Here is a 21,990-nt window from a genome sequence, read left to right on the forward strand (position 1 = left end):
ATGTTTTCTCTCTTTTCTGAACTACTTGGCGGTATAACAGCCTCTCAAGACTACAGAGTAATTCTCATGGATTGTTTTTAAATTTAAAGCTGGACTGAAAAATGTAAGAAAATACTACTGAGTGAGGATAGATTAGATAGCCTAATAGACCATTTTCATCTCTAATTTCCATTAAGGTGATTAGTTGGAATGTTGCTTGCAGCATATTAGTGAAAAAGCACTGGAAACACAGTCCTACAGTGGATCCAATATCTCCAAATAATGTTTGTAGTAATAACAGTGATATAAAAATCCATCCCAGGTATTTACAGAACTCTAATTAGTGCCTGAGTGAATCACAACCCGTAGTGTGTGCATCTTGCTACACTCCCCAGGAGAAGGGATTTGTATCAACTGCTTAAAAGAAAAAGAGTAGATACAAACATATTTGGTTGTCTGGTGGGCAAGGGCAATCAGGAAAATTAATCTGAATTAACTGAAGCATGAATTTAATTTGGATCCTTTTGCACATTGCGTTTTGCACATTATTCCTCATTCAGAAGGCAAGTGTCTTCCACTGAGTGCAGAGTAGTTGGCTTTCGCTGCGTACCTGTTGACACCGACGTCCATTACCAGTTTAGCATGGATTAGTTGCTCTGGCCAGGGGCTATTAAATGGAGAATTTGCTTGCATTTCAGTACGTTCGTGGTCTGACAGGCAAGCTGCCAGGCAGTTTAGAATTAGCTGCACAACGAGATCACCTCGGTTGCAGCGGGGAAAGCAGGATCAGCAGGGACTGGTTTGGTTATTCACTGCGGTTTGGGGGAACAGTAGCTGATACGGAACAAGCGGGATGGCACAGCGAGTACTGCACACCTGGACCACAGTCAGGGCAGAGGGCCACCCAACATAGAAACCAGTCTCTGGTCGGGGTGTTAGATAGACCTTGTACAGGAAATTGTACTAACAGTCTTGGAGGGGCGGAAGAGGTGGTGGTTTCTAATAACTTTATTTATTTATTTATTTATTTTCCTGGGGAACATTTTCATTCATTTACCTACCACGTAAACCAGAGGGTTTAGAGCCCACCGGCGCCGCTGTGCGCTCCCTTCTCTGTGCCGGCAGGAGCAGCGCTTCCTCCCCCCGCACCCTGCAGCATCAGGCACCAGCCCCAGGTTGGAGGGCTTTGTTTTAGGAAGCGCTTCGGTGGGAGAGTGCTGCTTGCTGTTTATTGGCTCTAGCTTTGTTTTAAGCTGTGATAAGTTACAGCTAGGGGGAAAATATATAAATATATTTATTTTAAAAAATATATTAAAAAAAGGAAAAAGCGGGGATGGCGGGGAAGCTCTCCCGAAAAGCTGGCTGTGCCGGGGCGGTGCTTGCGGGACGGCGATGCCTCTGCCCCGGGGCTGCCCACCCTCGTGGGTCCGGCCCGCTCCCCGCATGTTCAGATGTCCCCACGCGTGTCCAGCCTGTTTTGCTCCATCCACCCCCGTCCCGTCCCGTCCCATCCTATCCCATCCCTTCCCGTCCCGTCCCACGCCCGCTCCGCCCCCACGCGCGCCCCGCCCCTGCATGGCTGCCCCACGCTCCTGCACCCCCCGGGGCCGAAGCCCCCGACGCCCCCCGGCTGGCCGCCCCCAGGGCCGGGGAGGGAGCCGCAGAGTTCCTACTGGGGAAACAACCCCCTTTTTTTCCTTCTTCATTTTTTTTTTCCTCCTCTCTTTTTCTTTTCCTTTTTCTTTTTTATTTTTTTTATTTTTTTATTTTTTTCCCACCTTTTTCCCTTTTTTATTTTCTTCTTCTTTTTTTTTTTTTCTTTTTTCCCTTTTTATTTTTCCCATGCGTGCCACCTCCCAGGATGGAGCGGGTTTAGGGCCGCGAGCCCCCTGCCCACACGGGGATGGGCTCCCTGGTTCTTCCTCCGGCCCGGCTCCCCCGCAGCCCCCGGCCGCAGAAGCAGCCGAGGACGGGTTCCGGCATCCAGGGGAAAACCGTGGCTTTGGGTTTTGTTCTGCTCAGGGGAAACTAAGAAAGAAAAGATAAACGGCAGGCGGAGTTCGTAGGGTTTCCTTTATCCCCCTCTCCTTTATCCCATTCAGAGCACAGGGCAGGTTGTTAACAGGAAAAGAAAAAGAAACGAAAATAGAGCAGGGGAGGAGAAAAATACAGAAAACGAGAAATGCGGCTTTACCATCCTTTATGACATGTGAAACGAATTCATTTCTCTCGAGTAAAGACAGCTCTGGGGAGATTCGCGACACGTTTCCGTGACTCAGTAACGCGCCCGCCCGTGGGAGCGCAACCAGAATCGTTTCAGGTGCCAGCAGTTTCTCCTTTGAAACCATTACTTTGCAGCCAAACCCCTCTTAGATGCTGAGCAGTTCAGGAAAATTAAAGGAAGGATTTTTTTTTTAGCTAATTGAGGGCACCGGACTCTTCACGGGCTGCTTTAAAATCCCGGCCCGTGGTGGCCGCTCCCCTTTTACCTTCCCGGAGAGACGATTCTGCGGGGTCTGCCTTTGCCTTTTCAACGGCCGGTGTCGGGGCTGGTTTCTGAAAAGCAAACCCGCTGAAATATTTGTGTGATATTTCCCACTTTTCCCCTAAAAGCGTTTTTTCCGTCTTCGACGCTCTTCGCGTACCCCAGCGGCGTGGCTTTAGGAGCGGCCACGCCGAGCGTCTCTCGGGGGAGGGAAGGATGGAAAGAAGGAAGGATGGAGGGAAGGAAGGATGGAAAGAAGGAAGGAAGGAAAGCCCCAGCCCCGCCACCCCCCGTGCGGACACAGCCCGGGCGGCACGCGTGGTGCGCGACTCGCGTGGGGCGCAGCGGGGCCGGTCCCCAGCGCCGGGTGATGCCGGGAGGGGACCCTTTTTGTTTCCAGCATCCCCCAGCGGAGCCCTACCGGCTGGTTATTTCACGGGAGGGTTGAGCAGCGTTGGAAACCCCATTTTAAAGCTTTAATGCCTTGCCGGGAGGCACTATGTGTCCTCTCGCCGGAGCCACGGGTGGGCACCAGCGCCCGACCCCACACAGGACCCGGCCCGGACTCTCTCCCCTCGCGTCCTCATCCCACAGCCGGCGCTTTGGGGGTTGGTTTCGCCCCGTTCTTTGCTCCCCGGGCTCCGGCAGGCCTCGCACAGGGCGCGGGGCTGCGCCGTCCCCCGCCGGCCGCACGTCGGGGGGGGGCTCCGACCCGGATCCACTCCCGCCGGGATATCCCGAGCCGAGCAGCCAAGCCGGGGGGGTCCTGGTGGGGAGTGTCCAGGGTGAGCAGGCTGGTCCCGGAGCCGCACGGGTCCCCCCGGCTCCCCCGACAGTCCTTTTCTTATCGGAGGTGCGCTCGGAGCGGGCAGTGGACCCGCCCGGCACGGCACGGCTCGGCTGGGCACGGCTGCAGCCGGGCTATGGGGCACTGAGACGGGTCACCTCCAGTCCCTCCGGCTTTCGCCAGCCTTCGAGGTTTTTTCAAGCCGCACAAATGCTCATCGGGTGAAGCAGAGCCTGGCTGCCCCAGCCGGCCCTCACGTCCAGCAGGAGTCCCCGCACCCCCTCAGCCGGGCTCGGCAGCTTTGCGCTGCCACAAGGCAGAAAGTGTCCTCCGTGGGGGCTCTGGTGAGATTTGGAGGCAGGCTGGAGGAGACGGAGCCCTCTGCTCCCCACCCACCCTCGACACAGGCACCCTATCCCGATCCCGATCCCGAACCGCATCCCAATCCCCATCCCCATCCCCATCCCCATCCCCATCCCCATCCCAATCCCCATCCCCATCCCCATCCCCATCCCCATCCCCATCCCAATCCCCATCCCCTCCTCATCCAAGCCGCCGGTCTGCCCTAGATCTTCCAGCCCATATTACCCCCCCGCCCCACACTTGCTGAGGCCAAGCGCGAGCTCGGCTGGATGCTCTCAGGAGGGGAGGAGCAGGAATCCTCCCCCCCCATACCCCAGCCCCCGGTGGTACCTGATGCAGCTGCCCACTGCTTGCACCTCGGCATCCCAAATCCCCACCGGAGTTGTTAGCTCCGTGAAGATCTCTCGGGGACCTTTGTTTCGTTCTTGCCAGGAGGGGCAGCTCCCTCCCTTCCCTCCCTGGTGCACCCTGAGTGACAAGGGTGAAGGGAGGAATTGGGTCGCTTCCCCCCCCTCCAGCTGTCAAACCCCCTCAGCACTCCCCGGCCCTTCCCACTATTGCGACATGTCGGCAATCATCCATGCTGGCGAAGTCTCGCTGTGAAGCCCTCCTTCGCTCTTCTAGGTGAGGGGAGATGCTGCAAGCACACAGAGCTCCAGGGCGTGGGGCACAGAGCCTGGGAGTGCTGCTCACACCGCCTGGCTCAGGCATCTCTGCCTTCCCTGTGCTTAACATTAGGGCAGAGGGGGGGGAAAGGGCTTGAAAGTGCACGGAGTCTCATCCTGGCCATCAGGGATGAAAGCCTCATTGATACTTGGTTTGTAGGAATTCACTGCCTGTGGATTCAAGCAACCCTACTGCACAATGCGCTCTTCTAAACACCTTGTTCCGTGGGGTGATGAACCAGAACTCTCGTGAAAGAGCCCCAAACCCAGACAACATTACAGAAAAGGAACAGAAGGGACTAAAGGAATTACCAGTGTAAGAGGGAATTGTTAAGGTGCCGTTCCCAGAAGAGCTTGGGTAACTGCCCGAGCGGCAGAAAAAACAAGACCAACTGCTGTTCCCTTGCTCCAAAAAGCCCACGAGTTTTTGCCACTCTTACCTAAGGGAAAATTTCTTCCCGACCCCAGCTCTGGTGAGTGCACAGGTGTGCAAGTCCACATCGTGTGCAATGGTCCTGCTGTCCTTGGCATTGCCCACACCATTCACCAACACACCCAATAGAAGAGAGGAGAGGAAAAGAGAGCCGCACTGGGAGCACACCAGCCTCCACCTGCTCCGTTAGGCAAGCTGGTATTTTTTTACCAAGCATCAACAGGTTAAGAAATAAAATGCATATCAGTACAGGCTTTGGAGCACTGTATTTAGATTTACAAACAACATTGTAACTGTATCAACAGGCTATAATTAGAATTTAATAATCCAAGTGGAGGAGTAATACGCCCGCTGCTTGAAAAATTGGAGCTTTTCTTTTGCAGTTCTGAACGTTCAGCTCTGTGGATTGGTCTCCAACTTGCCTGCCACAATTACTGTCCTGGTGAGGCAAACACGTTGCAAATAAGAACAATGAGATCAACAATAGTCTAAGTCTAATACCATAAACAAAGGGAATAATCAGAACACCTCCTGCCCCAGTGGAATCTGCACAACTGGGACAACCAATTAGTGTAGTTATTGAAGAAAAAATCACAGTAAAATGTTATATTTTACAGACTTCTGAAAAGTCTTTGATGATGGCAAATACGTTACAGGCAACCCTGGGAGATGCTTCTACAACTGTGAGGTTCATTCCTCCTGTTTATTTCTGAAGTCACCCGAGCCAGGGCTGACACCCAGCTGAACTGCTGAAGGGGAGAACAGACCTGTGCAAAGCAGGGCCCCCCCTCCCCGGAATTTTCAAAGCTTTTATTGCAAGGGGAATAATTACACAAAAGTTCAGCCTAAGGGATGCTGAGTGGTGTCGCAGCCTGCAGCACGGGGCAGACCCCTGGCACTAGCTGGCCTGTGGACATCACAGCTCAGTTCATGTCCCAGCCCAAAAATTAAAAGGAGAACTTGCCCCTCACTTTGCTTGCTAGGCACGTATTAAAAGAGATTACCTGTCCAGCTTGGGGCAGGACTTCTTTCCAGCCACTGGTCAAAATGGAAGAACACATCCAAATTTGTAACAGAAATGTGGTTCTGCCCCCTGTGACATTTGTGGTTTTCTGAGGGCATTCGGAATCTCTCTTAAATGACTGAAATAGTGGTTCAAAGGAAAGGCAGTACAAGTAACTCCGATCCCAGAGTGAGGGAGGGACTACAGAAAGGAAAGTTCTTCTTTTCCATGCTTTACATCACTGTAAGAGATATATTTTCCCATATCACAGAACAGGCTGAGAATCCTACTTTAAAATCGAAGCCCAAATACAAAGACTTGTTCTGAAAGTTTTACATCTGTCTCACAATGAACTGTGCACGTTAGCTTCTCATTTCCCACAGGTTTATTTCCACAGGACAGGAATGACCTGGAACAGGACCTGCCTTGGCCAGAAGGTGGTTAGAAAGGATACCTCATGTCAAGAAAAAATCAGTGACAGATCCCAAAGTGGTATGGACATGAATGCAACGCAGTGGCAGGGCTATGAACCCTTCATCCTTTAAACGTGTCAGGAACACGTGGCAAGAAATCCTACAGGGGTGTGCTAGAGCAGCTGCCCTTAGCCAGCTTGTCCCTGCGGGGACACAACCTGGGGAAGGCAAGAGGCTGCCCTGGGCAGGGGACATTGCTGCACCACAGCAGGGCCCACACAGCCCTGAGTGGTATGGGGGAGAGCTGGCAAGGGAGAAGCAAGATGTTCTTAAGCGTGGTGAGGGGATGTAAGGCTCGCCTACAGCTGTCCCGATATCTCTCTGCCCCACTTTCATTTCACAGTAGCCTAGAGGTCAGATGGGAGTGAGATCCAGATGAGATTCAAGGGAGAGATCAATGTTATCTCGGGTTCTTGCTTTCTATGGTTAAAATGACACTTCTCCAGCCGGCTGAATGGCTGCAGGCTGGCTGGGGGGGGATAGCCAGCCGGCATTTGCCATAGGTACAGTCGCAAAAAGTTGTTTCTCTGGGGGTTTCCTTTGCGTTGCCTGCAAAACGAGGGGGTGGCCTTTTGGAGCTGTGCTCCAAAAGAAAGGAAAGGAGCCAGTGCACCCAGGAAAGCAAGGGCAAGCACAGGCATGGTGCCCGATAACCCCTGGGGCTGGTGTCTGTGCTCTTCTCCAGCTACAGCTCACGGCAGCTGCAGATCAGCCCCAAGTATCTCCAGTTGCCCCTTACCAGCTTTATCCACCCTTAAAACACACATCTATGAGGGGAGATGGAAGGGGAGGTAGCACATCATCATGTGTCTGTGAACTCGGTGCCAGGAGTTCCCCTGCAGGCTCCCAGGACACAGGTGCCCGGCCACAGCTGCCTGCTCACTCTCCTGGGGTGCTACACGCAATGACGGCAGGTGCCCCCACACCTCCACCAAAAGCCCCCTGTGCACGGATGGCTGTCAGAAAAATAAAAACCCTGGAAACAGGGCTGCCAGGGGCTTCGGCAGCGGGGCACAGCCCGGCCTTGTCTCCCGTGCGGCCTTGGCGAGGCTTGGCCGCGGCCTCCCTCCAGCGCCGCGTCGCGCGCCGAGGCCGGCGGGCTCCGAGCCCCCTCTGGCGGCTGCTCGGGGAATGTCGGGGCCCGGCTTCCTCCTGCTGCCAGCTCCCAGGCTCCTGCTGCTGTTTTCTGCCCCGAGCTGTGATCTGCGGGCGGGTAAAACGCCCCCGGCCCGGCCTGGAGGCAGGTTTCCTCAGCAGCCTCCTCCTGCTCTCGGTGAGCGCCTGTCTCTTTCGAGGTCTTGAGATGGTTCCCCTGTCACAGAGAGGCCACTGCTGGCTCAGGGAGTCCACGAACTTCAGACTGCTCGAGGCTGAAAGGCTGTTCTGGGAAAGAACTCCGTGCTTGCTGTGTTCTCCTACCCTCTCCTAAGCAGCTGCTGATGGGAAGAGGAGGGGGAGATGTCAAGCTCTGTGTGAGAGGTGTCAGACGTGCTGCATGGGAATCCTTCTGCCATCGGGCTCCACAGAAGGGGGTGTTTGTTGCCAAGGTGCATTTCTGCACCTAGGTGTTTTGGCTGTGAATCCAGCACTCTGGCTGCTCGCCCCTACCCCACAATTTGCTCCTGCTCTACTAATCCAGCACAAGTGTTTGCAGGAGCCTGCTGAGAACTGGGCAAGGTGGAATTACACACGTGGAGGTGTGAGCATCTTAAACTGGTTTTCTTCTTCAGGAAGGTAGAGGTTTCCTCTTGAAGTAGGCAGATGTGTCCTGCAGTCTGACTGTCTCAGCTTCTCACACGTCCCATCCTTAGCAAGGCCACTTCACGGTTTGTGTTCACAGGAACTTGCTTCCAGCTGCTTGCAGTAGGGAACCCCAAAGTGCTTTTGCTGCACAGAAACTCCTCTGGCACAACAGGGCCATACAGCCAGTGTATTCCTTCTTAGCAGGGCCAGTTGTGCTGATACAAATCCTCTGGGTAGGTGTTATGTAGCACATGCTCAGCCAAAGCTGTGGGTGCCCTGGAGTTGCTCTGGGAAAGGAATGGCTCGCTGTGGCACGAACAGTTCACATGTCCTGTTCCTGACCAACCTCCTTTCTGTGGCGGTGGTGAGCACAGCCTCAACCTGCCCATCTCAGACCTTCCTCCAGGGGTGTCTGCCCTACCATGGTGGGAGGAATTGGATGTTACAGGAAAGAAAGTGGCCAGAGGTACCCCCAGGGAGTAGCAGACTGTGCTTTTTCTGGAGGCACAGTCACAATTTAGATGTTCAGGCTGAAATACATCATATCACAGGTCTGCTGCAAGACATGCATTTAATAAATAGAACTAAAGCTAAAATAAATATAATGTAGGTGGTCACTAAGTGAGTTGTACCTGTTTTGTGTATTCAATGCGGCCACAATCCTGGCAAAAATATAGGATGTGCTCATATAAATTAAATATGTTAAGTCCAGGGAAATGTGGAAGGGGGTGTGTCAATGTTACACTATCAGCCGTTACCTTTACACTTCTGAGTATTCAACTTACCCATCTTAAGCATGGCTTTAAAATAGTCTACTCTGCCCCGGGCTGGTAGAATTCCCCCTGCAATATTGCATGTCATACACGGTGTACGCTTCTCCTACAAGACAGCAGAGAGCAGCAAGTTCTGGGACAGAAAAAGTGAGAGAGAAGACAAGCAGGAAGCAGGAGCGCAATCTGAGTGATGACTCTACAGACAGAACATCTGCAATGCCTTATTTGAGAAAAAAAAAAAAAAAAAAAAAAAAAAAAAGCTAGTTCTGCTTTCATACCCATTTAAATGGGTTACATAAGTTTAAATGGAAGCAGTCTGACCAAATTCTGCTACAAATCAGCTATATAAAAGCATTAAGTTGAATGCTTAATTGGTATAAATGGAATATTTCTGCTATTAGTGTTGGACTGCAAGCAACCTCAGTCTCAAATTAATGAACAAAAATTATGATATTCTCAGAAGGGTGACAAAGGTCCAAAACTGCAGAGGGCACTTCCCAAGACAATTTACTTTTATTTACGTAAACAACTGACCGCAAGGAAGGAAAGAGCTTCTCTGTAAAGCTGAAATAAAATTGAGGGTCCTTGGCATCCATCTTCCTGCACATTTGGGAGCAAATCTTACTTCTGGCCAAGGCTATTGGCTTTGAGATGACTCACAGGCTGAAACATTCTGCAGCTTTTAGCAAATTCCTCATTCAATTTGGAAATGTTTCTACAAATATTGGCCCGTAGCATGTCCTGGCAGCTCTCGTTCCTGCCCAGGGCAACTCCTAGAGGTATAAGTGAATGCAGAGGTATCAGTGAATGCACCTGAGAGCAGTATTCAGAGGACCCGGCCAGCAGGTAATTACTGTGTGTCATCTAAGTGCTTAGATGGGACAGGATTTAGTGCCTCCACATAAAAGTGTGCTTTGAGAAGCTCAGAGGCTGTTTCTCCTGTGTGGTGGCAGCTTGGATTGAACAATAGAACTGGGATCCTGGCTCCGGCATCAGGGAGGGAGCAGGGACCTGCAGAGGGGGAGATGAAGGCTACGGAGCAGTGTCTTCTGAAATCCAGATTCAGGAGGAGCATCTGGCCACTTCTTCCATGTTTCTGGGGTCTGAGCATGGGTTGTGATGCTCTCTACTTACCCCTTCTGCTTTTGCACTGCCATCCCAACTGCAAGTGCCCTGTCACAAACACTTGCTGCTGCAGGAGTCAAATTCAGGAAAAAAAAAATACAGATCCTTTCATTTTTGCCACAGATTTTGGGGTCCCAATTGGATCCTCTCTGACCGTTTCTAGCCACCTTCCTGCTGGTGTTTTAAAGAACAGTGCCTGTAACACTGCCAGCATCCCAGCTGCTGTGCTGTGGAAGACTTGCTCTAATGACTGACAAATTTATTTAGAGATAGCTGTTTTCTAATGGTTGTACCTGGACAAGAAAACAAAACATACCATGGTGCTAGAATAAGAGAGTAAAAGAGGAATGTAGGTTGGAAGGGCTCTTTGGAGGTCTCTGGTCCTAACTTCAAAACTAGATCAGGCTGCTCATGGCCTAGTCCATCTGAATGGTGAAAGTCTCCAAGGACTGAGATTTTACAGCTTCTCTGCTGTTTAACCACAGGCCTTGTCATTTTTTCTCCCTTGTATCTAATCACATTTCTCCTTGCCACTGCCTCTTGTCCTTAGGGGCATTAAAGCCTCCCTGTTACCCAAAGGCTCCCTGAGCAATGTCCTCCCGTTAGGCCTTGCTGTTGTCCATAGCCCGTGGGTCTGCAGCTTTTGCAGGCGCCCTGCGTTGTGTACTGCACCTCTGAGCTATTTGGGATGTGGCTGATCAGCCAGAGGAGCTGCTCTGCAGGTGTAATGTGATGGGGACTGCTATGGGGCAAGCATTTGAGCCAGCAGCTAAGGCTGGTCTTCTAACACCTTATTGATGCCCGATGCCTATCGATGTTCAAGGGGGCATTTGGATAATGCCCCTAACAATACGCTTTAACTTCTGGTTAGCCCTGAAGTGATCAGGCAGGTGGACTTGATCCTCTTTGCAGGTCCTTTCCAAGTGAACTGTTCTGTTCTTCTCTAACTTGTCCAGTGCTGTGACCAGATCCCTCTTCTCTCAGGACCTCCTAGGCCCCAGCAGCTTTCACGGGAGAAGGGATCCCATCGACCTCTCCCTAGTGATGGGGTGACCCAGGGAGAACATACTGAGTTCTGCACACTGCCAAAATCTCGTGTGTATGTGCATGCCTCCACAGACAGAGGTCTTTAATAATCTGGAAGAAAGTGCTGGCACAATGACCTAGAAATCCTGGCAGGCGCGATATGCTACCCACCAGCTCCAGTGAGATGATGGCGTTTTGCTGCCAGGTGGAGGTAAGTGGCTGAGCAATAACCTCTTGAAGAGGGCAGGAGAGGGCAGCATGAGAACGGCTACCACCTGTGGTCCTTGTGTCACCAGCAGTTAGCCTGAAAAAGCTGCGACAAGGCGGCAACACTTGCGAGGCAGTCTGCCAAGGGATGCCTGTTTGGTGCTGGCTGCCAGGAGCTCGGTGGGGTGGGGACACGGAGCCTTTCCAGCTCCTGGATGTGTGAAATGCAGCTGGTGTGCTCTGCATTGCCTTCCTGGTCGTAGTGTGAGGAGGGCAGAGATGCCTGGGGCTGTAAGGTGCTGTATGGGGACACACAGTCACCTCCAGACCTGCCTCCTCCCTGCTGTGCACACCCAGGACCTTCAGGACCTTTGCACTGACATTATACCTCCTGGTATAATGTCAGTGCAAACGATTCACTCAGCTGCCCAGCCCATGACCCTTTTCTTTCTCATAGTTTCTCACCCCTTTTAGTTTAGATCAAATCCAAAATCCCCACTTCCCAGTCCAAGCTTGCACCAGGCTGTAGCTCTGCCCTCAGGCCCCATCTTGTAGAGCACCGGACAACCAGCTGCCGATGGCTGGCTGGCAGGCTTCAAGCCATGACCCCCCACCCCCGAATTTACATTCAGCCTGCAGTTAACCCTGCTCCACCCATGTCTCAGATTCCCTGGCAGCCATGGAGAAGGCTCTGTTGGGTCAGTGCCATTTCTGTGGCTTTGGGCCAGCAGGCTGAGTGCTGGGCAGCAGGTGCCAGGCAGGCTCAGTGGCGCGAGGTGGCCTTCATGAACCTGCTGGGTTTGCTGCACAGAGAGAGCCTTTGGGCCAGGTGACTCATCCTGCAGTGTTGCAAGATGCTTATTTTATTATTGAGATGGGTGACAGAAATGTCTTTTTTATTATTATTATTACAAGTTCCTCAGAAGTGATGGGCAATTTTGCATGCAGCTCTTGATGCTACATTCCTTTCTATCAATATATATATATATAATTTTTGCAGAAGGCATTTTTGTAATGCAGTCTTCATCAACACAGGCAGGATCACATCACCAAGGAATTGTGGCTTAAACTAATTAAACGTGTGAAGCTACACTTGACAGGTATAGAGCTTGAAAGAGTGTTCCCCACTAACGTGGTAAAATGTTGTTTACTGAGTCACTAAAAAGCACTTCGGAGCTATTCCCATGCCTGCTAAAAACATGTAAAGGGGCCAACATAACAACGGGTAAGCTAATTAATGGTGTATTATCTGAAATGGGTAGGACAGGGTTTGAAAAATTCGTGTATCCCTGCTCAGAGCTAAAGGAAATCAGCAGAATTGAAAGAAATTTGAAGTGTCAACTCATGATGGTGCAAGGCACACCCATCTCTCAAACAATCTTCCCACCCTTGCATCCACAATGAGCGGTAGGATAATGGAATTAAAATATTGTAAGAGTACATAATACAGAAAGGGGAAGAGAAATTGCTTAGAGTGTCATTAGGATTATTGGGATGGAAGTAAGTGGTGGAAAATTTAGCCTGAAGTTCAGGAAACTCTGGGCCATTGACAAATCCCATCTGATGACAAATCACATCTGATTGCCAGTGATGGGCAGCAGCAAGGTGTCTGATCGTCAGCATCCTGCAGCCTGTGGTTTATATGGCGCAGGGGATGGCTGAGAGAAGAAAGCACTGTGAATGCCGTAGTTTTGGGATTAATTGCCCTTCAGCCTTGGTGCTCTTCCAGATCCAGCTTTGACCTCAGTGTTACTGGTAATAGTTAGCCCGTACTACATCCTCCTTATCTGTGCTGGGTTTAAGTGAACGCGCACCTGACATTAGAAGGAAGTTCAGTAGATGGTTTCACATTAGCACTCCGCATGCTGAGAGTCGCGAGGGTCTGTGCCACTCACGGAGACGATGTGGGATGCATGCTGGTGGATATTTACAGCTAAAAGCTTGTTCCTGTATTTGAGGTTTTACAATCCCCTCTTTTAAACTGCTTATATACGTATGGTGCCACATTAATAATAATAAAGAATAAATCTCTTTTTATTTAAGGAGCAGAGTAGACTAGTCATCTTGACTCTAAGTTGTGGGGTTGTGGGTTTTTTTCAGTTCAAATGGTGTAAAATTGCTCTGTTGACATGAATCATGATGCTTAGCTTTTATGCAGCATATAATCTCACATGCTCTAATGTTAATTAAATTCCAAAGAAGCAGTTTTCTGATCTCTCCACAGGGAGCTTGTTTGCCTTAAAATGAAACTACTGGGCTGAGATAGCCTCCACTATACCAGCATTACGTTCACTACATTAACTCAGTAAAGACTTTGGCATAAGACATGTAGCTGAACCTCGGTAATCCCCTCTGCTTATCTGCAAACCCAGGGCTCCTGCGCCGCCTCTCACTTGTGGTGAGGTTTTACGCCAGTGACTCACTGCGACATTAACCTTTCTGCCTGCTGTAACACCACGAAGTGTTATCGCATCATCCAAGCGAGTCACGCAGATAAATGAGCAGCGTACACGTCGCTGGGAGGTAACGGGGCCCAGCTTGGTTTGCAAAGCCTTCCCTGTGCTGATTAAGAATTGCACTGTGTCTGTCAGGGGTCAGTTCTGCTTGTCTGTGGCACTTGAGGAAGGGGCTGGAGACTGGAAAGGAAGGTCGGGGGCTGAGGGAGTCTTGTCTGTCCAGGAGCAGCTTCCCCACTTGCTCCTGAGCACTTCACAGTCCCCTTTGGCATGCAGTCCTGACAGCAGGGGCAAGACGAAGGAGAGGGCTTCTACCCAGCCCACCTGGGGGAGAAGGAGTGAAGAATGAATTGGGTGTCTGGTCCTGCTGCTGAGTCTCCAGGTGAAGAAGTCAGAGGACTGAGGTGTTTTCTGGCCATGACACTTTCATCTGTGCTAAAAAAAAATAAAAATAAAAATAAAAATAAAAAATGAGAAGGAGCACGGTACTTGAGTACTTGAGTCTGGGCTGCTCCTGGAGCATGGGGGTGATGTGAAGAGGCTTTGTCTCTCAGAGATGAAATGATGGGGACTGTTTGCTGGGCTTTCGTGTGAGCAAAGAATGCAATAGGAAGTTCTCCAGTTCAGGGTGAGAGTCCTGGACATCTCTGAATCCACTTAGCATTATATGCAGTGTCAGGATGCTAGTCCTGAGTGCTCTCAAATATTCCCAGAGGTTACAAGCTCAAGCACTTGACTCAAGCAAGAGCTGAGACTTTTACAGGTGGATACAAAGCAAGCTAAACCTTCCCCTGGGAAATCCAAGAGACTACACAGCCAATTAGTGCATTTCTCCATCCATCCCCAGCCGTCCGAGGTGCAAGGGGACTGCGGGGACAGCAGGAAGTGCCAGGAGAGAACAGGGGAAGTCATCCTCCAGAGGAATATTATTGGGGTAGGGAGGAGAAAAACAAGCTCAGCGTGCCTGGAAAGCACGTACCACTCGTCTGGCAAGTAGTGCATGCTGTGCCATTTGTGGGCTGCCCCAGGGAAAGGTCTCAAGGTGTGGTGGGTGGGAAGGAGAGGGGTCTATGGGAGGTGGCAAGGCCTCCAGACACCACTTCCAAAACCCCACTGACACCCTTCAGCCTTCCTCACTGGGTGGGGTGACCTGCTTCTGGGGAGCAAATATTGTATTTTATATAATGCTAGTCCAGAACCCAGACTTGGGCTCGTTTTCCTGATACAACTACTGCTGCTACCCATGGTTTGTTCGTTGGTTTGTTGTGGGGAGGCTGATATCACTGTTATACAGAAACACTCCTGTTTGCTTGGGGAGCTGAGTATTCAGGGCATTCTGGAAATATTCTCCACGGTGTGTATGTGAGCAGCAATAGATAAAATCCTCCGTGATCCTTGTTAACATCCATTCTCAAACGGATCATTTTAAATTCTCTTTGTCATGAAGGGCTGCCAAGCTGGGGCCTTATTTTTTTATCAAACCATCAGTGCTGGATGCAAAAAAAAAAAAAAAAAATATTAGTCTGATGCCTTTCATTTAATTATTTATTTTTAATAAGGCTACTTATTTAATCACTCCCTTTCAGGTCTTTGGCTTTGTTCTAAAAAGAAGAGGAAGGTGCCATACTGTTGAGTATGGGCCAGCACAGTACACGGGGTCCAACAGCGCTTTGTAGAGCAGAAATAAACACAGCAGGTCCGTGACAACGTGCTAGGTGTCTCGATGCCTGATGAGCTTTATCGATTATTGAAAACCTTCTCACTGCACAAACAATGACCTTCCTCGTTTAACCTCTGTCATCCAAAAAAATCAGATAAAGCATGAATTCTGATGTGTGTGTGTTTGTACTGGAATAATTAAACCCTACAGCTGTGGCCACAAACTTTCCTTTCAAGCAGCACCTTTAGAACACCCACATTTGCCCTAATCAAAGTAATGGAAGTTAGGAAAAATGCAGGTTTGCTGTCCATTAACAAGAATAGGAAATGCATATTGCAGAAATCTCTCAATACAAGTAACAGTAACTCAATTTGGAATAACTTGTGGTTAGTGGGATTTGCTTTTAAGCAACTGAGTTCGAATATGTAATATGGCAATAGTGGGAAATGGTTTAGATTAAGCAAATAATGTAAAAATCATTTCAAAATGTATTTTTATTAAATTTTCTTGTTGTCACAAGCTCAGATTCTGATGTTGCAAATGGCTGAGAAGCTCCTGGGAATTGCTCAATAATTTGCAATCCTACCATGCATAGGAGGAGGCCAAGAAGTTTTTAAAGCACTTTGGAGGAAAGAGGCTTATGTCTGAGATGCAGATGAAAAAATCCATGGGACAAATTGTGATAGAATTGCCATACAGGGCTGTGACAGCCTTTTTTATAAGGACATAAGTGTAAGTATACTGCCTCAGACATAGGGTCCATTTAGCCCAGTGTCCCATTTCACTTTCCCAGCTGCCAATTATTTTTAATTCAGGGGGTTGCTGAACCCAGTTTGGTTTGCCTGTTAGTACCATTTAATGACTGTGCTTCTAAACTTCTCTCCACTCTCTTCTTTAATGTATATAAACCCAACATCCTTTGGAGTTTTCCAGCTAGGTGAAAATCATCCTCTTATTTGTTTTGAACCAGGTTTCTACTTGCTTTATTTGATGGTCCCCAATTCTGGTCTCAAAAGAGCTGATCCCTTATCCACTCTCTCCATGAGTTTGGACCGCCCATGAGTTTGAAGGCTGCTGTTACATATCCCTCAGGTTTTTTGTTTGTGTTCTTGTTTCTTTGTTTTTGTTTTGGTTTGGTTTGTTTTTCTCAAGGGTCAAAGACACTGCCTGGTCATTCCTCATGAAAGCTGTCTGTACTTTCAATCGTGCTCATCTCTGTTCAAAACTTCTCCAGTTTTAATAAGCCCTTTCTGAGAACGAGGGACTTTGTCAAAACATCTGTAGAAATCCAAGTAACCTCTGCCGACTTGTACATCACTGCTGCCCACTCTGTACAAAACTTGCCCAGAGAAGCCAGCCTTGTCCTTCCAGCATGGGGTACTCCTGCCCACCGCCACCTTGCTCTGTCTCCTGCCCCACTGGCTGTTCTGTGTCCCTTGTTCCCCTGGTAAGGGCACCGAATCTGAGCACATTGTCTTGAAGTGTAGCCTCCCAGGAAGTCGTGTTGCTTTTCATTGAGTGTGAATATTAACAGTTTTCAACCCCGTGTTTCAGGACAGTGAAAAAAAAAAAAAAAAAAAAAAAAAAAAAAATTTTAAAAAAAAGATTTTTTTAAGTTATTTTAAAAAAAAAAAAAAAAAAAAAAAAAAAAAAAGCATTACTGGGTCAAATAATCAGAAAACCAGAAAAGCACACAGGCTTATTTTTGTCTTAGCCCTGAAAGCCTCTTTTCTATAGTGGAGGCTGCCATACTAACAGGCATGTGATATCTTGTGATCCAATTTGCTGAGAGTTTGACCCAGAAGAAATCACTACAGCCATGTAGTATTTCTTCATAGTGTGGAAGTTTAGCTTGCAAATATCTTGGCTGGGCAAGGCTGTCTCCATTTTTAATGAATTATTTAACAACTCTTTCAGGAAAGTCCAACTCCCCTTACTACCATTATTAGCATTATCAAGGGCAGTGACGCTGTTCATTGCTCTAAGTGTTTTACAGTGATGGATGAAAGGAAAAAATTATTTTTAATGTTGGATACAGTTTGAAAGGATCACTAACCCTGAACCGAATGTCAGTTCTTACTTACTAAGGTGAGCGGGAGTTTGAATTAATGGGAAGATTTTAATCACATAAGAACTGACCAAAAACCTTCTTAGCTCTTTTTTTTTTTTTTAATTTATTTTATTTTTTAGAAAAATCCTTAAAATTCAGAAGACTCCCCCCACAAATCTTACACAGTATAGGAAGAGGTTTTTAAGCCCTCTGACAGAATTTAACCGTTCTAGGAAGAGGTTTTTAAGCCCTCTGACAGAATTTAACCGTTCTATGCTCTGCCCAGAGGCAACAGCAATCAGCACCCACCTGCTTTTTTTTAGATTAATTTTAAATTTCCATGTTCACTTCTGGGAGAAATCTTGATAGAAATCTGTCACTCCCAGTGCGTGTTTTCCCTCTGGGGAGCTGGAAATATGTTTCTTCTGTATCAGTGAGAAACTGTAGTTCAGAAAAGGAAACCTTAAAGATGAGTTGGCCCTGAGAGAAACCCACGGGAGCTGGTAACCCATGTGCATTGCAGCAGTGGCTGGGCAGTAGTGGTTCGGGGATACAGGGGCATATTGTCGACTGAGAAACATTTCAAGGTTTGATGAGTTGTGCTCCTTTTCCATTGGGACTGTAGTGCAATCTTCACTTATACGACATGTGATCTGAAAGCCTGAGGCAGAACAATCCCTGTTTTCACAGGAGAAGCTTTTCTAGGATGCAAAAGCTTTCACACCCTCCTCCTTGTTTCTAAAAGCTATCTTCTCTTCAAAAAGAAAAAAAAAAAAGAGCTTAGGATGGCATCAACATCACAGCCTCTGCGAGGTAAAAGGGCATGCAAAAAAATATTTTGGGCAGTATTTCCACATGCCTGCTTCATTCTGTCTCTCGTGATCTATGCTTTCCTTGGGGCTCTCATGTTTTCCCACATTGAAGGTAACCGGAAGGTAAATTTAAGTGAAGAATATAGAAATTTTCTGCAGAATCTGTGGTACATCTCCAGAAATTTATCAGGTATGTACCAGAATAGCAAAATAACGTAATTGTACACAGAGCTACTCATTCCTTTGCTTTCTGAATGAGATTTTTGGCTTTTGAAGACATTCTTAAAAGTAATAACAGCTGAGCCTGCAAATGGGATTTTCTCTGTGCTTAGCTGATGACTGCTGTTGCCTGCTTCTCTTCTGTAACTGTGATTTTAACTGCAAGCTTCCTTGGTCCATGTGCTCCTGCCTGTAAATACTTAAAAGACTTTTAGTGATGTGCTTGTGTTGTCCCTTTTTGCCCTAGTTCCCTAAGGTCCCGGAGCAGCTGAGATTTCTGTGCTGTTTCCCTCTGCCTGCCGGGGGCTGGGTTCCCTGTCTCAGAAAGTCCCTACTCCCTTGTCCCAGCTCTGAGCATCCCTACCTGGGCATCCCTCTGGCGATGGGATGCTCAATGCAGGCAGGTGTGGTGCTGTTCCCCAGACCCGCTTGTGCTGGTGGAGGGGTAGAGTGGAGGAGATGGGCTCAAAACCCTGCTGAATCTGTGATGGGGATCGTACGTGGGCTTGGACTTTTGCTCGGGAAGCAGTGCTAGCACAATGAGCCAGCGGACACACCTGATTTTTTCAATGCGGTGTGTGAGGTGAATCTTTTTGTCTTCTAAAGGACTAGGAGCAAACGCTCAGCTGGAGTAAAATTCCCTGGAAAAATAAACTTAGGCTGCTCCCTGACTGGGGGTCTGCAAGCTCTCAGTGCATCTTCTGCTGTTACTGTAACAGATAACATGACGGAAAATGAGGAGTCATTTAAGGAAGAAATCTATGTACTGCTCAGCACAGCTAAAAGAGACTGGTTTGTCAATCCAAAAGATATATGGAGTTTCTTTGGGTCTCTCTTCTTTTGCTGCACAGTATTCACCACTGTGGGTAAGTCCGGAGGTAAAGTAACCCCTACAGAAGTAAATGCCACACTGCTTTCTATAATGTATTTCTTCCAGGGAATTAGGAAAAAACAACAACAAAAAAAAAACCCTCCAAATCCCCCTGAATTTTTCTCCTGAGTGTTGATAATTGGTTTGTGAGGGGCGCTGCAAACACGGGTGGCAGAGGTGTAGCTGAGCCCCAGGGACAAGTCAGAATTTAGGCAATAGCGATGGTACATGCTGATTAGCAGCAGCATTGCATACATACTGTAGCATGTGCTCGTATATGACATATGCACAGAACTATTACATTAAAATGAAAGAAAGCTCAATTTTTCAATCAAACCTTATTCCTGCCGCTATTGTGTGCTATGCTGGGTAATGTTTTCTTTACTGAAAGAGGCAATTCATTATGCGTATATTGTTTTTAAATTGCTTCCCTGTTGTTTATGTCTAATGTTGCTTTGTAAACCTCTGGATCTATAATTGACCGTGTTGTTGTTGTTCACAGTTCTCTGGGCTAACAGCACACAGTGATGCTTAAATCACACCTCTGAAATCTTTCCTTCTACCTTCATATTTCAAAGCATGACCTAGATCAAATAGGAACATCTGTTACGGTTTTGGCTCATGCTGCATTGCTAAATGCAACTCCTCATGCTCATTTCCAAAGTTGCTTTTGTCCTTTTGCTAATCTTTCTCAAATGCTGGTGAATACAGACACTATCTAAATATTTTGTCAGCACTAAGGCTGGGTGGGAAATAGTCCCACGGCATTGGATCAAATCACAAATACATTTCTCCACCGCATTAAGATATAGTCAAGATCCCAGCACAGGTATGCATCTTAATGCGAAATAAAACCTGATTATTCTACACAAGGAATAAGGAGAGAGTTAATAAGTTCACTGGAGCACATAGGATTTGCTGGCTCAGTCACAGCAGAGGCTTGAACCTCAGTCTCCGATGACTTTGGTGGCTGCCTTCAAGCAGCGTACTGCAGCCCCTGAGTACAGCCGGCTCTTGTAGAGTATGCTTCTCTCAGTGCTACATGCTGGAGTGCTTCTGTCTCGGGGAGATAATGACATATTTTTTATTCCACAGGCACATTTGAATAGCTTAAGAGTTCAGACACATGCTGGAGATACAGACTTGCATCTTCCTCCCAGTGAATATTTCTTAGTACAAACGCAACAACCAGGAACATTTTGAAGTACCTCTTACCAGAAAGTTTGACTTCAGCAAACAGGTGGAAAACCATATTGTTGAAGACTTCTTGCCTAGAAATACTTTCCCACCTCCATTTACATGGGACTGTAGAGATGTTTCCATACACACTGATGCAAGAGACCCATTTATTCCTAAACTACATTATTTTTGGTCTTCATAGCAGTGAGAATTAATACAGCATCCTCAGGTTTTGAGCTGAGTTTTGGGACCAGCAGGAAGCCTGGATTATTTCTTGCTAAGAGATAGCCATTTCTGTTGTGGCAGGTTTGTTATCTGCAGTATTAGGAATTGGTAAATCACTTCAGGTGAGAGCCCACACAGCTCCCTTTAATTATCTAGCAGAAGCGAGCATCCAGGCTAGAGATTGGTGGTCAGAACTAATGTATGGAAATTGAGAAGTCACTCTGTACAATAACTACTATAATTAATCTTCCCCAGTCCTTTCAGCAGTATTAGCGTTCCCAATTAGCCAGTGGGGAACAGAGTGACAGAGAATAAATAGTCTGTCAGTGCCCCACAGCAGAGTAGGGGCCAAGGCTGGATTCAGACCATTAGTGGATGGTTGGAGGATAGGAAGAAATCCCCACTCCAGCATCCCAGCTGATAACCTCACAGGCTGAGTACCTGACCTGGGAGGTCACCTAAAAATGAGCAGTGTGTTTGGAGGGGGAGAAGAAATGCTTTATATCTTTCTGGAGGATGAGAAGAAAAATGGTTGTTAAACTAATAAAATTAATGTAATGCTGATGTTTTCTCCCACTGTAAGGGAAAAGCACTAATTTACAAACTGACATTCACATCCAACTGTTAGGGGAAGAAAAATTAAATCCCCAAGTTGAATTCAGGGAGAGGGTATATCTTCTTTACCATTTTATGGATCACAAAGGTCGTGTGGCTGGTAGTACTTTCCTATGTGTTGTAATTGATATTTGTAAGCTTTAGTACTCTGGGATAAGCATGCATTTCCTCATGTGATAAACAGATGTTTCTTCACTTGATCCTTTGTTTTTCTGTGTCCATGTAAGAGCCTCTGAGAACTAAGAAGCCAGTACAAATAAAATGCCAATACAAGGCATGCCATTAGAGCTAGATCTGATGAACTAGGAACAATTTCAAATTGCACTACTAGCTTACCAGTCATGAGAAGCAGTTTGTTTTGGCAAAGGAAAGCAGGACCTCTCCTGCTGTCTCCCCCTCTGGACCTTGCCTAGCCAATGCTCCCAGGTAAGGAAATCTTCCTTTTCTCCATCAGAGCATGGATTGGACCCTGGTCATGGACTTGCCCCAATTCTTGCTTCTTCTCCCTAAATGACCTCTTGTTAAGAATCAGGTAAGTCAAAGAGCCCATGCAGGTAGGGTAGGAAGAGTTAATTTGACAGAACTGGCAAATTCCAAACCTCCATGTGCCTGGAGAGGTCAGATGCCTGCCTCAGTAACCAGGCTGCAAGGCAGAAATTTGAACGGCTTCAAAGCAAAGCCAAAAAGGAAAGTATGCTCTGGACTAAAAAATGGCTCAGTAAAATTGGTGTCAGAAAAAAGTCCAGTACAGGTGTAATAAGTAACGTTCTCTCTCTCTCCCTTTCTCCCTTCTCTCCCTCTCTCTCTTTTTTTTTTTTTTTTTTTTTTTTTTTTTTTTTTT

At 47.8% G+C, this 21,990-nt stretch overlaps 1 protein-coding gene across 1 annotated transcript in view; it reads left to right on the forward strand.

Moving 5' to 3' along the window:
* Positions 1–17,751: 17,751 nt before the first annotated feature.
* The window catches only part of KCNK18 (potassium two pore domain channel subfamily K member 18), a 6,726-nt gene continuing 2,487 nt past the window's right edge, over positions 17,752–21,990 (forward strand). The window contains exons 1-2 of the mRNA XM_035330407.1: positions 17,752–18,230; positions 18,979–19,125. Of these exons, the coding sequence (XP_035186298.1) occupies positions 18,014–18,230; positions 18,979–19,125 (364 nt within the window). The 5' untranslated portion in view covers positions 17,752–18,013. The remainder of the gene's footprint in view (positions 18,231–18,978; positions 19,126–21,990) is intronic.

The sequence above is a fragment of the Oxyura jamaicensis genome, chromosome 6, assembly GCF_011077185.1.
Source record: "Oxyura jamaicensis isolate SHBP4307 breed ruddy duck chromosome 6, BPBGC_Ojam_1.0, whole genome shotgun sequence".
NCBI lineage: Eukaryota > Metazoa > Chordata > Aves > Anseriformes > Anatidae > Oxyura > Oxyura jamaicensis.